The 21,200-nt window shown below is 38.3% G+C and overlaps 1 protein-coding gene across 11 annotated transcripts in view; it reads right to left on the reverse strand.

Moving 5' to 3' along the window:
* MAP3K13 (mitogen-activated protein kinase kinase kinase 13) overlaps nucleotides 1-21,200 on the reverse strand; it is a 153,004-nt gene that overhangs the window by 15,770 nt on the left and 116,034 nt on the right. For 10 of the 11 annotated variants that reach the window (XM_045519732.2, XM_074366611.1, XM_074366610.1 and 7 more), the window contains 7 exons: nucleotides 19,709-19,892; nucleotides 15,282-15,473; nucleotides 11,978-12,136; nucleotides 10,025-10,183; nucleotides 9,308-9,416; nucleotides 1,516-1,625; nucleotides 626-742 (listed from right to left, as the gene is read on the reverse strand). In XM_045519732.2, coding sequence (XP_045375688.2) covers nucleotides 626-742; nucleotides 1,516-1,625; nucleotides 9,308-9,416; nucleotides 10,025-10,183; nucleotides 11,978-12,136; nucleotides 15,282-15,473; nucleotides 19,709-19,892 — 1,030 coding nt within the window. Of the gene's footprint in view, nucleotides 1-625; nucleotides 743-1,515; nucleotides 1,626-9,307; nucleotides 9,417-10,024; nucleotides 10,184-11,977; nucleotides 12,137-15,281; nucleotides 15,474-18,275; nucleotides 18,409-19,708; nucleotides 19,893-21,200 lie in introns of those variants that run through there. The other variant, XM_045519734.2, reaches the window with a different exon arrangement.

Genomic DNA, 21,200 nt, shown 5'->3' on the forward strand with positions numbered 1-21,200 from the left:
AAACAGAAAAGATGGGCATGATGTTTTCACAGGCTAACTCCACCCACAGATTCCGGCCACACTTAATAGATACAGGCTATCTGAATAACAAGGCTGCTATTCAGGTTAAAAAGGGGAAAAAAATTACTAAATCCAAACTAACCTGACTTCATTGTTTTCTTCAGCTGGCAGATGGACTTGGAGGCCAACCGTCCCTTCCCCAACGTGCCTCATGAGAGACACAAAGCACTGAAGTCCTACTTATTTTCAGTTGCTGCTGTTTTGGTCAGGGCCCCTGGGTTTCTTGCCTGGAATACCTTGAACCACTGGCAGGAGCCGCCTTGCTTCCCCAGGGGGCAGTGGGTCCCACTCATCCACATCAAGCTCTTCTTGAAACGAGGACCACCCTCCCTGAGCCATTCAGCAGGTTGAAGTTGCAAATGCCTGTCAAGCGCACGGTCCCCTAGAACTAGCTTTGTGGCAACTGCACTCGGCTGTAAGCCTCACTGGGGCAGCGGGCTGTGCACAGCACATCCTCTAAGGCGCACTGGGTGAGTGAATAAGTTTCCAGCTCTGAGTAGCAGTGACCTGGAGGAGTAGTACACCTCTGCTGACTGACAGGACAGATAGTGGGCTGGGTACGTACTTGATGAGCTCCTTTTCCCGCATTTCCAGCTGCAGCATGATGGCACTCAATTCCATGTACAAATTATTAGCCCGCTCAAGTTTTCTCTCGTAGTGTTCACGAATATCCAAAGCATGCCTGTCAAAGAAAACAGGAGCAGCGAAGTCGATTAACCCAGTTAACGTGGGGGAGAACTAAGGTCAGCTCTAATTAAAGAAGAACAGGACGGTTTATCTTAAAAGCATTTGCCCAAGGGCACTCTAAATTTAAGACCCTCTTGTCTAATGCAATGCCTCAGGCATGATGGAGTGTGAGATGGGAAATCCAAGTTTTCCACTTAGTTTTTCATTAAGGGCCACATTCAGCCATTCAGAACAGCCATGAGGGCCACAGATGAAATCTGAATGCAATTTGTATATAATTTATAGCCTTTGTGCAGTGCTGGCAATATCTTAATAAGAACACAGTTTAGTACACTCATATATTAGGGGAATTATGCAATTAAAGCTGACACCACAATCACTCATATCGTACAGATCCTGTCTAAAATAGTAGTTCTCTCTGAACATGTGTTCTATCCCTTGACAGATTATAAGCATCTTGAGGCCAGGGACTATATCTTATAAATTTCTGACCTTTCATACTACCTAGGACAGCGGCTGAATAAACAAATAGCATTGCTCCACGGCCCTCTGTTGCAGAGATATAACAAAGGAGGATAACAAGGTCGGGGGAGACAGTAAGAAAGTGATATAAAGGAGGACCAACTTTTAGGGCAACTTTTAAAGAGAATAACAAAAACCAGCAGCGGTGAAAGGTCTGTAGAAAGTGAAATGATTCACAAAGAGGGTTCCTGCTAATATCTGAAAATCTGGGAATAAAAAGAGGTGAAGAAACAGAGATCAGCTGACCTGAGCTCTTCTCTGCGCCTTCGAATCAGTTCTTCGTCTAATCGATGTATACAAGTTCCTTCACTTTTGATCTTCTCAAAGTGTTTTTTCACTTCTTCTCTCCATTCAGCCTGGGTGATGACAAATCAGATTTTGTTACTACTCTAGGAGTTTTTAATCCCTGATACAACCATAGGGTCATGTACAAGATTTCCCCTTTTGTACATGAAACTTGTAGAATAGATGTTCAATAAATATTAGTTGGTAGCAAAATGTCTCATGCTAGTGTATCCGCACATTCCACCCCATACCTCACCCCATTTTCTGTATTTAGTCCAATATTTGATGCTGTCTTTCCCAATTTTCTGCAGTATTGGTCACAAGACACACCACAGCTGGCATACTAGCAATCATCTCCAGAACAAAAGAGCTCAATTTTAAGTCAAGATGGTGGCTGAGACAGCCTGGTCAGAGAGAACAGCTCTGCTAACCACATGGTACATGCATATGTCAGTGAGCATATGATCATCTTCACATGGGACCAGAATTCCTCCTAGGCTTTGTTTATGAAGATATCTTGAGAAAATATCTGGAGTAGAAGATCCAAGGGGCATGAACAGCAGGAGATGGGAATAAAAATATGGGGACTTACACAGGAATATGGGGGTGAGGGCAAGGACAGAAAAAAGACGAGGAGGAGAAAGGTCATGGCCAAACAACTTAGCAGTTGGACAAAAATTTTAGGAGAGGATGGATATCTAATATATAATTAAGCTGTTCGAAATGTAAGCCTCTTCCAATTTCCTAAACCTTCAGTAAAGTTTCTGACATTCACCTTGATGTTGGATGAGTGTTTTTATTTGTTTGTTTGTTTTTTAAATCAAGGAAAGGTGAGGAACTTCATATTTAGGTCAATGACAGGACAAAGATAAAGAAGCAACCACCAGATGCCAGGGATGAGGGTGGGGAGCAAGAATTTTAGGAAAGCAGGGCCAGAATGTCCATGAAATTATAAACCTCCCAGGAATTCATGGAAGTGTTAAAAAGGACATTGGCCTTTCCATAAGCATGGAATTTCAGACCAATTTTAACTATGTTTTAGGAGGTAGGAAAGTCTCTGCAGACATATAGTCTATAGGTCATTTCTAAAGAAACAGCTAAAGGAGCTGCTTCTTCAAATTATGTATACACTACCATTCCAAGAAGCTAACAAATTTATCTAAGAAAAATCTCCAGTTTAGACTAGATATGTAGCTAAATGTTTCTTTTTTTAATCATCTTCTTCTAGAGCTATTCTATTACTTTTAGATTCATGTTAAAAATGATCTCTCTAAATCAAGGAAAAAGTTATGGTTAAGTAATTGTAAAATTACAGAAGTTTTCTCCCCAGATTTGCTGTTTCTCATTTATTTTTATGGAGGAAATTATATTGCAATTATTTAGAAAGTAGTTATCCTGCAAATCTGTTTATAATATGTTAGATCAATCAATCAATCTATCTATCTATCTATCTATCTATCTATCTATCTATAGACTGACCATTGGCGAGAGATTTCCGTGAGTCAACTTTCAGGCACCAAACCTGCCAAACAATGTCATCAGAAAGTCAAGATCTAGAATGCTCTGCCCATTGTTTGGTTAACAGTCTTTGACCGTATCTAAGCAGTAAATGTAGGTTTGGTTGAACCCCAGGTAATATTGTTCTCTCAGCCATCAGATCAAAGTCATGAAGTAGGAAGAGCATTTGAGCTTTAGGAGGCCAAAGACTGACAATTAAGAGCAGCTGGACCTAAAAGGGTAAGGGAGAGCCCTAAATGTGGGCCTTAAAGCATCTTATTTCGTGAAAAACGTCACTGGATCCAAGTCCAATGCCTTAAGAAGGGACCAGGAAAAGGAATACCTCCCTCTGGTGGTGAGGAATTGATATCACAGATCAGATTTTGTAAATTCTAGAGGAAATAAACCTCTTAACATCTAGTTTATGGGCATGTGAAACCTAAAGAGAACCTTCTGAAGATTCAAACTTATTAAGAAAGCATATTTCCCAAAAGAAGTTCCCTCCTATAAGGAGGGAACAGGATGTGTGGGAAAACACCAGGTACTGATTAATAATGTGTTTTCCCCAAAGGTATCATGTTGCAGGTAGATATTAATAGTTCTGTCACAGATACTTAGAATCTTTATATAATAGGTGTTCCAATTTGCACTTAATCTGCAATTTAGACATGTCTAGGCAGATCTGAAGAAATGGAGGGTGGGCAGGCTGAAGCCAATTTGCATAGAGATTAAGGAGTCTCTGAGAGAAAACACCAGGGAAGGGGGAGTCCTGTGTGATCTTGACCTGTAACAAAGCCACCAACATAAGGAGTGCAGAGGCATTTCTCATTGTTTCACTGAAATACCTGTAAAACCTTGGGCCATAGCCAGCACTACTTGTGACCTTTAACAAAATATAACTCAACAGGGAAAGGAATAATTCATTGCATAAACAGAACAATGCACAACTTTGGTATCTTGAGAAGTCCAGAGCTTCAGTTAAAGCAAAAATCAGTAGCTCCTGGTGAGTGATGGTAGTGCCTTAAGGATACACAGCATCAACAGATGCCAGCTGGGGACTACAGTCTTTTAGCAGAAAAGTGTTAACCAATAAAGTAATGTCCAGCAGAAGCTAGGTGGAAGATTGCTGTTCCAGCCAAAGTCAGTGGAAAGCAGGGCAGACGTTAATATGAGGCTATCTGAGAGCCCCACTCCTCACTGAGGATTTCTGCAAAATGCATGTGGCGGGTGGAGGGAGGGAGAAGGTACTAAAGTCTTGTGTAAGCAGATAAAAAAAAGATACAGTGACACTTGGGTTATTACCATGAATGGGATCCTCTTTATATCCCAGATAAGGCCTGGGGAAGGCTGTAACATTAGAAGGTTTCTGTCTTCTCCAGTCTCTCAGTTATTCAGTCAACAGACTGAAGTTCTTGTACCCAAACTTTGTTTCTCTCCCGTCCCATAATATAGGTGTCAAAATGAAGTTGAACTAAGAGATGAATGGATAAATAAAATGGGGTATAGCCTTACAACAGAATATTATTCAGCCATAAAAAGGAATGAAGTTCTGACCCATGCGACAACAGAGATGAACCTTAAAAATATGCTAAGTGCAACAAACCAGACACAAAAAGACAACTAGTGACAACAACTGTATGATTCTACTTCAATGAAATATCTAGACTAGGCCAAATTGTTTGAGACAGAAAGTAGAACAGAGATTTACCAGGGGCTGTGGGGAAGACAGAATGGGAAGTTACTGCTTAATGAGGTAATGAAAAATTTTGAAAACAGACAGTGGTGACAGTTTTACAACACTGTGAAGGAAATTTATGCCACTGAATTTTACATTTAAAAATGGTTAAGATGTAAATATGAATATTTTACCACAATTTTTATAAAGTAAAAAAAGAAGTTGAGCCAGTTCCAGCCTCACTTGAGGAACAGAGAAGCAGGATGCTGAGGGGCCAAGTAGTGGGAAATCACAGGTTCTGGCCAGAGAGGCCCTAGAGGTTGACAAGGCCAACTCCTGATTGGCACATGAGTCCTCTTCACTGCCTCCCCACGTCAGGGCCCAGCCTGGGCCTAGCGCCTACTTGTTCATGATGACATTACTCTTTAGGGAGAAGAGTCTATCCCTATAGTGAACTATGTGTCTCTGCAACTGCCAGCCTCTGAGTTTCTGGGTGGTCCCAGTGGTACTCAAAAGGAAACCAGAATGGGACAAGGGCAGAGGGTTGTGGAGGAGCTCAGAAGCAGGGCACATGACCACCTAGCCGCTGGGATCTGGGTCCAGGCTAAAATGTTTTTTAAAGACTTATATCAAATGGAATTGAAAACCAGGAGCAATAATTGCCTACTTGGAGAAATGGGTTATTGTCTAGGAATGAAGAAATAGCTTTGGCAGAATCTAATATTGTGCTGAAATTGGTTGCTTTGTTCATCTGTTCTATATATGCTGCTTCTTTATACATGTGCTGTGGATGAGAAACAGATGAAGCATCTTCTCTCAGGATGGAGTCAGCTGGGCTCTTGGCAGCTCTCTTGACTGACAGTTCTGGGGGAAGGTGGCGACCAGCAGCTGACAACCAGCAGCTGACAACCATTGATTGACGGCTGATGCAGAGAGGATTTTGTGAGTGGGCAGGATGCAAAACCACAGGTACAAGAATGCTATCAAAAAGCAAAACTATGTCCTAAACAATCAGTTCTTGCCCACTGGGAGAGGATAAAGTCAAAACACAATTAATAGGCGTTCCCTAGCTGCCATCTTATCCATCTCAGGAGTTCATCAGAAAAAGCATCCAGAGTGTAATAACCCAAAGGAGGCTTAATTTTGATAGCTTTGTGGGAGGTGAATAATAACATCTTACAATCAAACAGTTCTTTACAGTTCACAATGCACTTGCATTTTTATTTTTATTTTTATTTTATTTGATCCTCACCAAAACTGCACAAAGAAGAGAAGACATGATTCTCTTCATTGTTTAGATGTGTAAGCTGAGGTTTCGGGAAATTCAGTGACTTATTCCAAGACCACAGGACAGGGGCTTAGGTTCAAATCTGTTACTTTTCCAGTGTATCCCTCGTTAGTTTATAAATACTCTATTACCATGAGCCAGAGACAAATCAGTCTGTAAATAACTGAAAAATTCTAGAACTAGCAAAGGTAGCAGATTTTGAGCTATTTAAGGAGAGGTAAAATTTCATGCTGGGAGAAAAACGTGGAGGAATTTATGAATACTGAAAGAGTCCAATGCACGAAGTTCTTCCCTTCCATTCTTCCCCCTCCCCTTCCTCTCCTTTTCATATTTTTGCTCTAAGAGAACCTTTTCTGAGTTCAATGTTAATGCTGCATGCATTAATAAAAGTGAGTTTGTACACGTGAGGATACCAACTGTGGGTCCTTAGTTGTACTACACAGTGCTGTGCATATGGTGGGTACTCAGAAAGTGTGGCACTGGCCGAGAAGTGATACTGTGGAAGCATTCAACTAAAATCTGATGTTTTCCAAGTATATACAGTTATACTCTCAATGGCTTGTGACTTAATACTCTCACTAAAGACTGCTTTTCAAAGTTGTGGTACATACAGTTTTATTGTAAAGGAAGCAAAGCTGTGACTGTAACCATATTGTAAAGTTTGAAAACATTCCTGGAGAGTACTCACTGTTATTCTCTTTCATTTCACAAAAGGGTCTAAGTCTTTTTCTGAATACTGATAGAAGAAAATATCTGAAAGATTTCTTATCCAGTAACCAATACCTACATGTACTTGTATGGATAGGCAATAGTTTTAACAGTTCTAAGGGAATTAATTTACCTGAGTACATATGAAAGAACATAGGAAATGTCATGAAGTTAGCCTCTTATTTTCTCTAAGATCGAACACTTTACTTATATAATAATTCCTCAGAAAACCCAAAAAACTACAGGGGCAAGCCAGGCTATTTAAAGACACACAGTGGGGAGAGCTAAGTTTGTGGGTTGTAGAGAGCGTGTTAGAACTTCGGGCAACAGGGTAAAAGTCTCTGATTTATCATTCCTTAGAAACTGCAAAAATCCCTGTGCTTTAATTAAGATATTCTCTGCTGTCTGATGAGTGGAGTGTCTCTGTTTATCAAACACCAGAGAAGCACGTACTCCATGTACTCTGGATGGGCCAGGTAATAAAGCACATTGGAGGACTTGTTTAACTCCCTGGGATGATGCCCCGCCCAGTCCAGTTTGCTTCGAAGGCATACTTTTCTGGTAGGTAAACTCATCACCCATTAGCGATGGGGGGCTATTAGGAGTAAACCGAGACACTAATTGGTAATAAAATGTCTTCTCTAAGAATGAACCTACTGGAAGTCAATGAAGAGATAGAATTTGTCTTGTGAAAATTCATTTTGGAAAGTAAGACAAAGCCATATAAGAAGAAATTGGGTAATACTATGGTTAAGTTCTACAAGCATAAAGGTATAATTAACAATCATCATATTTATTTCCAAAGCCATAGTTTCATCCTATTTTTACTTCTTTTGCCATTGCCTGGGTCTGATTAGGGTAAGGACCTAATGTATACTGATCCCCCACAACTCCCTATCCAATATTGATAGTGGTTAGAGCATCAATCCTTATGCCATTTACAGCATTTTTATTTAATAGTCACAAATTTATCCCCAACTCACCAATTGCCTTATAATGTGTGGTGGCAGATTCTCTTGTCAAGAGGTAAAGTCTGTTTCTCAATCTGGGCTAGCCTGTGAGTTGCACTGGCCAATGAGACCTTAGCAGGCATGATGCACGCACAGGCTAGAAAATCACCTGTGCACTGGGGCCTGCTCTCTTGCTGCATGCTACCCTGAGAAGGCCACGTGGACAAGCCCAAGTTAGCCTGCTGAAGGGTAAGAGGCCACGTGGAGGAGAATCGAGGTGCCCTAGCTAAGAGCCAGCCAATAGCTGGATTTGTGAATAAGGCCATCTGGAACCAGCTAGCCTCTGAGTCAACCTGGCAACTGACTGCAGACGTGAGTGAGCCCAGTCAAAGCTAGCTGAAGAATCACCCAGAACAAACTACCAACCCACAGAATCGTGAGCTAAACGACAGCTTATTGTTTTAAGCCATAAATTTTGGGATGGTAACACAGTAAAGGCTAACGTACATTAAATTCTATTTCATTTGGTGCCACTAGGCAACTCAAAGTGAGAGAAAAAGTTCTCTCTGGGTCTAATTCTGTCATGAGCTCTCTTTGGTATTTAACTTCCTTCCTTTGTACTTTAGCTTTTCTAACTTTAAGGAAAGCAGTATTTTCCTGAAGGTCAGCAGTAATTCTAATTCAAATGTATGTACACTACAGTTTTCTTTTTTTTAAAAATTCTTTTCCACTATAGTTTCTTACAAGATATTGAATATAATTCCCTGCACTACACAGTAGGACTTTGTTGTTTATTTTATACATAGTAGCTTGCAGCTGCCAATTCCAAACTTCTGATTTATCCCTCCCCTCTCCCCCACTTTCCCCTTTGGTAACCACAAGTTTGCCTTCTAAGTCTGCGAGTCTGTTTCTGTTTTGTAAATAACTTTTTAGATTCCACATAAAAGTGATATCATGTGATATTTGTCTTTCTCTGCCTGTCTGACTTCACTTAGTATGATAATCTCTAGGTCCATCCATGTTGCTACAAATGGCATTATTTCATGGTTTTTTATGGCTAACTAGTATACCAGTGTGTGTGTGTGTGTGTGTGTGTGTGTGTGTGTGTGTGTGTGTGTGTGTGTGTAGTATGTATATATGTATATCACAACTTCTTTATCCAGTCATCTGTTGATGGCCATTTAGATTGCTTCCAAGTTTTGGCTATTGCAAATAGTGCTGCTATGAACACTGGGGTACATGTATCTTTTCAAATGAGAGTTTTCTCCGGATACATGCCCAGAAGTAGGATGGCTGGATCATGTGATAACTCTACTTAGTTTTCTAAGGAACCTCCATCCTGCTTTTCCACTACAGTTTTCATATCCTCTTTTCCTCTTCTCTTCAACAATTTCACCAGAACCCGCTATGAAGATGACATTTTGATACATGTTATTTTCATGTAAGAGAATAATATATTCCAAGTGCTTAAAAACCTCCAAAATGTTGTATGTGTGAGGTGTCATTATTGCTTCACAATGAATAGTTACATAATTGTTATAAGAATCAGAATACCCTCTTCCAGGAGTTATTCCTTCTCACTGAGAGTTTCCTGTCTGTCTGTTCAGTAGCACCTGGAAGAGTTTCCAGACTTACCTGCGACTTGAAGTAAGTTTCCTGTGGGGTGGCAAGTACATCTGCAGACGCGATGTCTAAATGCATGAGTGTCTGCCGAAAAGAAGGTCGGTTGCGAGGTTTACTCTGCCTAAGAGTAAAAAAAAATAGCTCGTGCACTTTAGAAGTTGTGTCTGGGAGGATAAAGATTTTATTCTACTTTATAAAAGACATTTTTGACTCCATGCGTGGCTATATCTCAGGCAGTTTTGATGTACTGAAGAGCAAAAGGAAACTGTAAGTATGAGGTACCTCTGATGATGAACTGGAAATCTCTAGGATCAGTGACCTGTTTGATAATAATGATCCCTTAGGACTGGTGAAGTAATGATAGCTATAATTTATAATATTTATAATTTATAATTTAGCTTACTGCTTCCAGATATCATACCAAATGCCTTCCTTATAATTTTTAACTACTTATAAGACAGCAACTTTTAGTAGGTGGTATCCCCATTTTACAGATGAGAAAACTGATACTTGAGCAACATGCCCAAAATTACACAGATGGAAAAGAGCAGAGCTAGTATTGGAATCCAAGGTTCTCAAATTCCAAGGCTCCTAGACTCTACACAAAGTAAGGCTATTCACTCCAAATATACATTAGAGATTTCCCTGCAGTTTTAAATATGGATAGAGAAGTTTTAAACATGGTTCTGAGGAAAAAGGTAAAAGAGAACACTGAAACATATTTCTCACCATGTCTGCTTCATAAGGATTTTGAATCCATCAGGGCAAGTGGAAGGAACTGGAAGGTGTAGGCTATTGCTTCCAACACCCCAAATAATGGCTGAAGAGTCTACATCTTTGTATGGGATCTCTCCTGTCAGCAGCTCCCAAAGCACCACTCCAAAAGACCTACGGTAGCACCAGGAACATATACATGAGACATTTCAGAAAGACTGACTTGTATTTTAGTTCTTCATTAATTTTAATCAAATATAGACTCAGTTTTAAAATTCTAATACTGCTATAAGGAAAACAGAACCGGCCAGGAAAACTCTGAAAGAAAAATTAATGAGGGGTAACCAACATTATCAGATATTAAGATATACAATAAGGTTTCAATAATTAACACTGGTGATAAATAGACAGCCAGACTAACAGAATGGAACAGAAATCCAGAAACAGACCAAATATATATAGGAATTGAGTATATGACAGAAGTGACATCTCAAACTAGTGGGAAAAACTGATTATTCAAATAACTGCTGTTGGGACAACTGGGGAAAAATTAAATCTATACTTCATCTTACAGCAAGATAAATTCCAAATGCATCAAAGAAAAATGAAATAATAAAAATCCTCAAAGAACACTGAGAATTAAAAAAATAATCTTAGAGTGGTAAAGGATTTTCTAGTTAAGAAATCCAGAAGCCATAAAAGGAGAGACTGATAAACTGCTTAAAAAAAAACTTAACACAGAAAAAAAAATAACTCCACCATAAGCAAAACAACAAAATGTGAAAACCATCTGTAATTCATATACACAAAAGGCTAATTGCCTTGACATTAACTACTATTATAGGTTGATAAGAATAAAAGATTAGAAAGCTTAGTAAAGGATAAGAATAGTTCACAAATAAGAAATTACAAACGGTTCATAAACATGAAAAAATGTACAACCCTATTTATCAGAAGAGGAATAAACATTAAAACTGCACCTAAGACACCACTTTTTAACCTGTATGGAGGGGAACATGCGCTCAAGTGGTAGAGTGCATGCTTAGCATACACAGGGTCCTGGGTTCAACCCCCAGTACCTCCTCTGAAAATAAATAAGTAAGCCTGATTATCTCTCTCCCTAACCTGTATGGTTGCCAAAAATCCCGAAGTTTAACGCAGTCTGTTGGTGAGACTGAAAAAACACTCTTACACATTTCTGTTGGGAACATACATCGGTATAATCTCTAATGAGAACACTTTGGCAATAATTACCCAAATTACAAGTGATCCCACATTTCTACTTGATCTTATTTACTCTGGTGTTACATGCAATTTTAATATATGCTGTTATTTTGGTTTTAAGTCTAAAGTTACTACTAGCCAATTTTAAAAATGGAAGAAAAGCAACTATACAGAAATACACTGTTAATAGCAGTAGATACATAACCTCAGAGGAAAAGTTGATAAAGTTTTTTAAAAAGCTCCCTCCCCCACTAAAAAAAAAAGCATAGCCCATGATAGCTGTTTAATAAAAGGGCAAACAGCCTTGTACACCTCAAATAGGTCTAAAGTATATAACTGTATCACAGCCAAGTATATCATTGATATACCTAATGACAGTCTGAGTCACCAAGAGGTACACTAATATATTTTATTTAAGAAGGTGAGAATTACAAAATATGTTTCAGGAAGACTTTTCCAGTAAACGGCTATTTAAAGTAAACTTTTTCTAGAAAGTTCAGCATATTCTCTGAGGGTCCCCAGAACTGATGATTTACTGAATGGATATTCACCCTAATTCATCCTCTCCCAATCCTTCTTACCACGTATCATCACGCTGGGTAGTACCTCGGATCATACGAGACTGAAATCAACCAGAAGTGAGTAACACTCAAGGGTATTTTGGGAAAGTAGAAAATGAAAGAGGAAAACACTAATAGGGTGAAAGCGGGAAGCTTTCTAGTTGGCACAGATGGTGCTGCTCACCATATATCAACTTTTTCAGAAACAGGTTCATTCCGTATCACCTCTGGCGCCATCCATGCGACTGTACCAGCAAAGGACATCTTGGTACTTTTATCACTGAGTTCCTTAGATGTTCCAAAATCTGAAATTTTTACTGCATCTGTGTGAGTCACTAAAACACTTTAAAGAGAAATAAAGAAAACACCCAGTTCGTTAGTACTAATGAAAATCTTAACTAACTGGCAACTGAAGATTTTGTTTGCTGCCTCCTACCTTGCAGAATTCAGCTTGCAAGCTCCAGGACTACTGGGGCCTTAGCTACACACCAGAAACAGCATCATTCATACTTGTGAAGCAGCATAACACAGTGGACTGCCTACACCTGGTTTGATCCTGCCTCCACCACTTGCTAACTGTGTGACCTTTGCCAAGTTACTTAATTCTTCTAAGCCAGTTTTCTCATCTGTAAGATGGAGATAATTCAGCTCACAGTATCTTATTCACAATTCAAAAATCTCTGAAAATGGTTTATAAATTTTTTTTCGTATATTTAAGGTAAACTCAATTTACTTATCCCACTTTATGCAACTGTAAAGGTTTTGCTACAGATTTATGTATGTGGCTGATTACAGGGTGTTGCCCCAGACTTTGCTGGGTATAAGGTAATGCCTGATGTTACATTTCTGAAACCATCTGATTTCAAGGGTTTTGGATAAGGGATTATGGGTCTGTAACAACAGTCTCACAGAATTTTCACTTGAATTAAATGAGGTAAGATATGTAAAGCACCCATCTCAATAAATACTGGTTTTCACCCCTGCCGGTCTCAGACAACCCAACAGGAAAAACACTTCTTTTAAAACACTGTTTAAATGATGGCCAATTAAAATCACGCGTGGGACCACGACACAAGGGATTCATTACTATAAAAGGCTAATAAGTGTGCTGTGATTCCATTAATGTTGATAAGGAAAAACAGAAGTAAAATTAAGCTTAAGTAGATTCCACACAAGCCATGTTTTACTTGTTACAGCAGTGATCTGAGATGTGATCTCAGACTGCTTTTGCTAGCCCTAAAGTGAGTACAGTCTGGTAGCAGTCAAATCCAAAGTATCAGCATCCTCACACACTAGACTGGATTCACTTGAAATAACCTGTTTAGAACTTTTGAATGATAATCAGTTAGGGTTTCAGAAGCTTAATGATATAGAGACCTATTTTTAACAGTAAGAAGGCTTAGTACTCAAACACTATCAGAATCAAGGCAGCTAGAAAACAGAAAACTTCTCAATCCATCTCCTCTCTATTTGAACCAGGAACTTGACATTTGCTCCCCTCCCCACCAGTGTCAGATGGCTCTCCTGCAAATAGCTCAGTGCTCACAACTGCGGTAGAATACCTTCATCCATATCTTACTCCTGGTTTTGCACCTGATATACAAAATTTGTGTAATTTAGGAATTTCAATTTAATAGTGTTAGTCTTCATGAAAATGCAAAAGGATTAAACTATCAGGGGAGATCTGAGATAATTAGAGGATTGATGGTATCATATACAATAAAAAAATCAGAAAAAGTGATAAGCTGCTGGATGGAAAAACACTAGAAGCTTCTTCTTCTGCCTCTTTTGTGTTGCTCATGGGACCTGTTGGCATGACAAGAGGGAACGGATGTGGGAGAAGACTAGAGAAGACATGATGCTGGAACTTCGGTGAAGTCTTCTGAGATAAAGTTGGGGTCACACAGCCTAAAGACTTAGCATAGGTAATGAAATCTCTTTACAGCAGATTGGTCTTTGTCTTCCCCTTGTCAGCTTGGAAACCAAAGAGGCCAAAGCTGCTGGCGGTTCGAGGTGGTGCTGATAACAGAGGGAAAGACTTACTGGATAACCAACTTATTACTCTAATCTTTAATGACAAGAGTTAAAGAGAGTAGCAGTGATTTTATATGTTCTAAAATTCCTTGACTACTTCCTCTAAAATTAATTCTCAAGGAGAACAAGGTAGTTAAGAAGGCCAGTCAAAGAGTTCTTTGGCAAGTATTTTGTGTACTTAATGTGTATGTAGTGGATGATAAAAAACAACATATTGTGTTAAAAATGTGAACAGGAGGAATGAACACTATAATATAGTTTATTTGCAAGTAAAGTGAGGAGAAGGTTGTTCAGTGAGCTAATAACTGTAATAAACGTTGTTGAGAATTATGGTGATAAATAAGAGCTGCTTTGAAGTTCATAATCAAGGACAGATTTGTATCTTCCATGGAGAAGAGGCAGGATTCACTGTGAACCCCTCATCTTCAAGTGAAGAGAGAGGATGCAGTGGTCTCTGGTTTAAAAGTTCTGAGTTCAAGTCCTAGCTCCATGACTTTGGGCTCTGAGCTCTAGATTTCTTATGGGAAATAAGAGTAACACTTGTTACATCTATCTTATACATTTTTGCCAGGATCAAAGGAGATGTGATAATGGATATTTTTAAATGTTGTAAACTATGAAAGCACTATGCAAATATATTTTTAGAAAAAAATTATTCTCTGCTTCTCTAAACCAAAATGTGGTTAAGAAATGATGAAAATAATTTTAAAAATAGGAGTTACACTGAATTATACCATTTAATCAGTTCCTTTCTTTCCTTCATGCAACTTGGGGAACTGAATAAACATTCCTCTTAAAGTAGTTATTGGTAGGCAAAGAATCATTATGAAAACAGAGATGACTAGAAACAGCTCTGCTTCTCTTAAATAACCAATTTACATTATTTCATGGACACTTTGAACATTGTAACTACTTGTTTCTTTCTTTGCTTAGACTCTAGGAAGCTCAAAGCCAAATGCATAGTCCACCTCTAGCAACTGTACAGAATATTACAGCCTACATTATGTGGACAAGCTTTAGTTCTAATGTTTTTCTTATTTTCTCTTTGCCTCTGTTTCTTATTCATCCATTTTTATCCTGTTGTAGTTTATATATTTCTGAAATTCAGTTTTTAAGGAACTGTTTCTTGAAGGGGAACACAATAGAAAAACAACAAATGATGCCTTACACTGGGAAATTCTGACGTCAATTATCTGAGATGATGAAAAGTGAATACTTTAGTTAATAATAAATTTTGTTTCATAGCTGTACAATTAAAAAGCAACAAAAAGGGAAAACTAGTGTCAGGTGCCTGGATATCTGCCATACAGGTAAGTAAGTAGGTTAACAACAACCCCCCAAACATGCAAACAGAAACACCCACTGTGCTAATTTAAACTGAACTGAAGTACAATAAAATGCCATATTTCAAAACAATACAACAAAATGTTTGAAAAATTAGCCCCAGAACTCACTTAGGTGATTTGAGATCACGATGAATAATTTTATGGAGATGCAAATAATTCATTCCACTTGCAATCCCGGTGGACCAGTCTACTAGCAATCGAGGTGTGATCTTCCTGCCAGCTCGCAAAACCTCATAGAGTTGTCCATGGGCACAGTATTCCATGATGATACAGTAACATGGGGCCTGAGTACAAACACCCCTTTCAGGAAAACACAAACATGTATATGAATACACACATACATGTAAACATACATGAATACATATTTATATTCTAAGAATATTTAATAAACAATAATTAAGAGTTCTCTATCCAAATTATTTTTAAAAGGCATATAATCTTTCCTGACTCTTAAATTACCATTAAAGTCTCTCTAGTATACATGTTTCTCTGTTACGTGTATAGACAACTTTAGTTTGTTTTGTTCACTCCATCTATCTATCTATATGCTTGCTATGTTTTACTGATGCCTTTTCTGTGGGGCTGTTCTATTTTAGGACAAAGAGCATCTTTTCTGGAGGCTTGTGTAGGCTGGGTATTGCATTTTTTTCAGTTGTTAAGAATAATTTAAATACTTTCCTTTAAAAATTAAATAGGAAGTTTTATATATAGTGTACAGAAGAGAGAATTCAAATAAAATATTGCTATTTTTACTACTATTTGTTGAATTTTAAATTACTCAAATTTAAGGTAACTAACTAGAATGAGGACCAAAAAAGAGTCAATTTTCTCTATTATACAGGCTTTGAGAAACATTTCTGTTTAGGAATAAAAATAATGTTATGCAACATATTAAATACCTATGCAGCTTCTATTTCCATCAATTCCTACATCTTCCATGAAGCCTTTCCTGATTATTCAAGTCTAAAAACATCTTTCTCTTCTCTAATTTCCTACATTTTCTTTTTTGCTATGCAATTTTTCCCTCCCTGTACAGATTATTGGCTCACTGAAGGAAAAGATCTTCAAGCTCTTTTGTTTCTACCACATGGCTTAGAAGTCCACAGCAAGTCCTTGACAAATTTTTCTTAACTTCACCTTAATGTTCTTTGCTGATAAAGCCTTTGCACAAACATGTGCAGAGGCAAGGGGTAAGAGGAAAGGTAGTAACGTTAAAGAACATTTTCTATTTGTCAGGCATGTTTACATGTTAGTTAACTGTCTTATTTAATCTCCCCCAAACCACTGTATGATAGATATTACCTGGTCCATTGCTACAGGTAAAGCTCAGAGAGGGAAAATGACTTATCTGAGACCTTTAACTAATACATGACAGAGCTGGGATTTGAATCCAGTCTAAGTTCAAAGCCCACACTCTTTCCACTCACTATGCTACACTGCCTCCCTTCTAGGTTTTTAAAGTTTATATAGACAAGCATATTGGGGATTCCTGAATTACTACTGTTGTCTTATAAAAGTGGGAACATCATATTAACCCTACTTCACAGTTTTGTTCTAAGAATGAGAAAAGAGAAGAAAAATTACCATGAGGAACTCTCTGTGTCTTTATCTCTCAATGATATGCATACCTTCCTCTAAAACTTTCTGGAGAAGTTAGGAGAGTATTCTGCCTACAAGGCTCCCAGCTAAAGTCCTCAGCCAGCTACCAATTCATGTCTTATCTCTTAGGCTACGAAAGTTGTGAAAGAATTTAGAGGCCATGGCTTGTGATCATGTGAAAGGCTTATAATAGCAACAGGTTACAAAGAAGTATCATTAGTTTTCATTTTTCCTGCCTTGATATGCCTGTCAAATGCCACAAAGCTATTTCTATTGCTCTCCTGCCATTTTCTAAGAAACTTGGAATTCTTATCTTGATTTAAAAAAAATTTTTTTTAAATTTCTTTTACTTCACTTTGTGGAAACTTCAGTGGAGCACAAGTATACAGGAACTACAAACAGACAATGGAATTTTCATTACAGAGAAATAATGAATAAAGGCAGAAATAATGTAATGTGCTTAAGAATATCAAAACAAATATTGGTTTGAAAGTAGTCAGTATCCTATTCAACCATGTTTTAACTTGTCACACACTGACAGAAAGAGTCTAACAGCGATATGTTACTCACTTTTCATCTTTCTTGACTGACAAATGAGAAGCGATCATTCCATCAGCCCTGTACTATGACAAGGCTCCTTAGTAGCTATAAATAACAGCTCTATAATCACTTCTAATTGCTACCTTTTCTTCCCTTTGGCACTCAATTCCATTAGGGACAGGCAGGTTGGGTATTCTTAAAAGATTGCTTAAAAAATTGAAAGAAAAAAAGAATCTAGTATTTTCTTGCACTTCCCTTCTGTACATGGTTCTTAGTAACTTCAAGAGAAGCTGAAAGCACAGAAATCGGTATCCAGAGAGACGTACCGAAATCTAATCATGCTTTCATATCTTCCAGACGGTCCTGAATGATTCATTGGCCAAGCAACACATGGCACAGATGGCTGCAAACATAACACTGCACAATGCCTCAAGAGCATGGTGTAACGGGCCAGGGACACAGTCTCACTATTGTTTTCCATGTAGAGGTAAAGACTATTCAAACATCTTCAGCCTAAAGAGTTGGACACTAGCAGAGCAATTCTTGTCCACAATGCTGAAAACTGTATGCGCAGGTAGGAGGGTCAGTAGGGAAAAGATTTGAAGGAAAAAGGAAGGAGCAAAAGAAAGGAAAAATCAAGCTTGTCACTTCTATCCTCTTAGGACACATGTCTACCTTCAGGTGCCTAGGACACCCTGCTAGAAAAGTCCTCTTACCTGAGACGCACAGCCTAGCTCACTGCCAGAGGCCAAAAGGCCATGCTAATCTAAATATTCAGTGTCTCAAACCCAGCATACCAATGACCCAAGCTTAAAGTCTAGTTAAATAAAAGGCTCTTCCTTCCATTTAGGATGGTGGACCATACTGTAATGATGATCATCTCAGTAAAGTAAAATGAAGGTAAGAAGTGAGTCTCTGACAGTCTGCTTAAAAACAATCCTCCTATCGTCTTTTGAAACTTACCATCTGGGGAAGATTACAATTGTTCTCTATAGCATTTTGTTTTAGTCTCACATCCTCCTGGCCCTCCTGGGGCAACCAATAATAGAATCACTACAGTCGCTGAAGTTCTCTCCCATGTCCTCTACACGGACGTTCCTGCCACATGGAAAGGAGTCCAAGGATGTCATTTAGTATCTCAGTTGAACACTTTTCTTCTTTTCACACTTTCTTCCCCTTTCCATAAGGAATCTTATTTGGGAATCAAAACTCAACTGCAATACACACTTAAACTTATTCTACAAAAACCTGTACCCAAGATTTCTATTCCTTACTTTGGGGATATGCTTCCAATTAAAAATTATTGCATGACATGTTTAGCTCTCTAATGAGAATTTTATTAAGAAAAGGATCTCTCTTGGGGGCAGGAAGGAACTCCTCCTAGGTTAGGGAAGGGGAATTTGTATGTTATTCCACTTTTAGCTGTAGCATCATTGGTCATACTATTTTCTGGAACTGAAATATATATAAAAATACACTAAGAAGCTCTAATTTCTAATCTTTCATCCTTCCTAAAGGCTACCTTTCCTGTCCCTCACCAAAAGGAAAGTGAGGAACAGGAAAAGGACCTCCTTTTAAGCCACTCACCATTCATTTGTTCAAGGCTAGGGCAAAATTTCAAGGCTGGTAAGAGAAGGAACTCAAGGGGAAGGTACAGGCAGAAGAGATTATACTATATTCAGAGCTCAGCATTGCCGAGTTTGGTGACTTTCACAAATTTACCTTTGAATCTCTCCATTTTCAGTGTTATGAAAATAATGGTCTAAAATAGAAAGATACATTCACACACTCTTGAAAACAACCACTTTGTGAAACAAATATAGCATTTAGTTTACTATCATTACTTTACTATTATTAGATTCAGAAAGTTGAGGCTTTGGCATTCTTTGAAAAGGGACCTAGCAACACCTGAAGCAGGGAGAAATTCTCTGAAGATACCTATTACTACAAGTTAATATTTAAGAAGAGACACCAACAGAAACTAATAAGAAAATACATCTCTATTTACAAAGAACTAACTGTTCTGTGATCACTTCAGATGTTAGCTTTGTTTTCTTAATTGAATTTTAGGATGTTCAGGTTATCTTGAAGGGGCCTCTGTCATCCTATTGATAAATGACATTGATTCAGCAGATGTGACTGCTTGGCGGGAATAGATTCCTTCTCCCTCTCTGTCCCACGTATATCCCTTCCAAGCAGTGTGTGTTCTGGCAAGAAGAACTACAAGATTATAAAATCCTTAAACACATGACTCTAATTGGATCATTCTTTGCAAAGCACCTAACACAGTGCTAAGTCTACAGAGTGTTCTTAACATGTCTTTCAAAGCAGGAACTTACATGTATATATCAGGGGAAAGAAAATCTATTTCTTAAAAAAAAAAGGCCTTGACCTACTTGAAAGCGATGATGTTAGGGTGCTTCAACTTCCTCAAATGCTTGATATCCGTCTCGTTTTGTTCTCTCACTTTCTTGATGGCCACCTCCTCCGCTCGGAACTTGCCCAAGAAGACAGCTCCCTGGGCTCCACTACCCAGCCACTGCAGCTCTGAGATCTCCTCAAATGGCACTTCCCAAGTATCTAGGCACATAAGCGAGACACAAACTTACAGAGATCTCAGCATTTACTCAGGGACCATTCTACGAGGCCATTCTGAAGGTACCAACTTTACCATTACCCAAAATGACCTCTATCCTTTGTCTCCCACCTGGTAACTTGCTAAAAGATATAACCTTTCCATGAGTCTTAAAACTATAGATTAAATATTCACATGTATTAGTTTGTATCAATTTTTATCCAGTGAAACCCAGCAGATCAGAGATCTCCAATATAATCGCCTCCAAATGAAACATATCGCGACACTCCCACGGCCCCACCTCCTCACTTTAAGCTTGTACGTTCAGTCAATTCACCTGTTTGTCTCTACATCACCATCCCTACCCCATCACTCATTATAAGTGTTGTTTTATTCCTCTTTGAATTTCTAGTACAGATGCTCAATCAATCCTCGCTGAATGAATTTTCAGTGATATTCTCCTAAGGATCTAATTATGTATAATAATTATACTAGTAATTATCTTTTATTTAATACTTACTATATGCCAGACATTAGCATAGTGCTTTAGATCTATCATGTGTTTAATCCTTACAACAATCCTACAAGTCTGGCTTTATTATGGTTATTTCAAATGAGAGAACTAAGGCACAGGGTAACTATGTCTTAAATAACTTAATCAAGGTCATATAATTGATAAGTGGCAAACCTGGGCCCAGAACCCGACAATTGGCTGAATCCAGGGACAGTGCTTTCTCCACCATACCACATTGCCTCTCATGAAGTAATTGGGAAGGTCATTGGTTATGATATAGTTATTCATATGGATGCAGTATTTTCGAGTTTCTCTTTTTCTCAGAGTTTGATTTTTTTTTTTGGCACCAAAAATGTAACGGGGTCATTTCTAAGTGGTGGCATTATTGATGGTTCATGTTATGTTATATATCCTTTTCTGTGTGAAATATTTTTAACCATAAGTCTATATTTTTTTTATTGAAGTATAGTTGATTTATAATATTGTGTTCGTTTCAGCCTATATTACTTTTGTAATGAATAAAATGCTATTTAAAATAGATACAAAATTCAATCAATATGTGCTTTAATCTCCAGAACCTTAAAAAGAAGAATATAATCCATTGATTTTTCTCTGTGTCCCCCTTTTTGCCAGTGCATTATCTCTGCAATGGTAAGAAGTGAACATCAAAGAGCTAGGAGCCCCATGGAGTGAGGCAAGGATGGTGACAATGCGAAAGGTTATGAGAGATTCTCATCAGGTTACCGATCACTTAAAGGACACTGTTTGCAGAGCACTGAACAAAGCAGTGTCGAATTAG

Source organism: Camelus bactrianus, chromosome 1 (assembly GCF_048773025.1).
Source record: "Camelus bactrianus isolate YW-2024 breed Bactrian camel chromosome 1, ASM4877302v1, whole genome shotgun sequence".
In the NCBI taxonomy this organism is placed as follows: Eukaryota; Metazoa; Chordata; class Mammalia; order Artiodactyla; family Camelidae; genus Camelus; species Camelus bactrianus.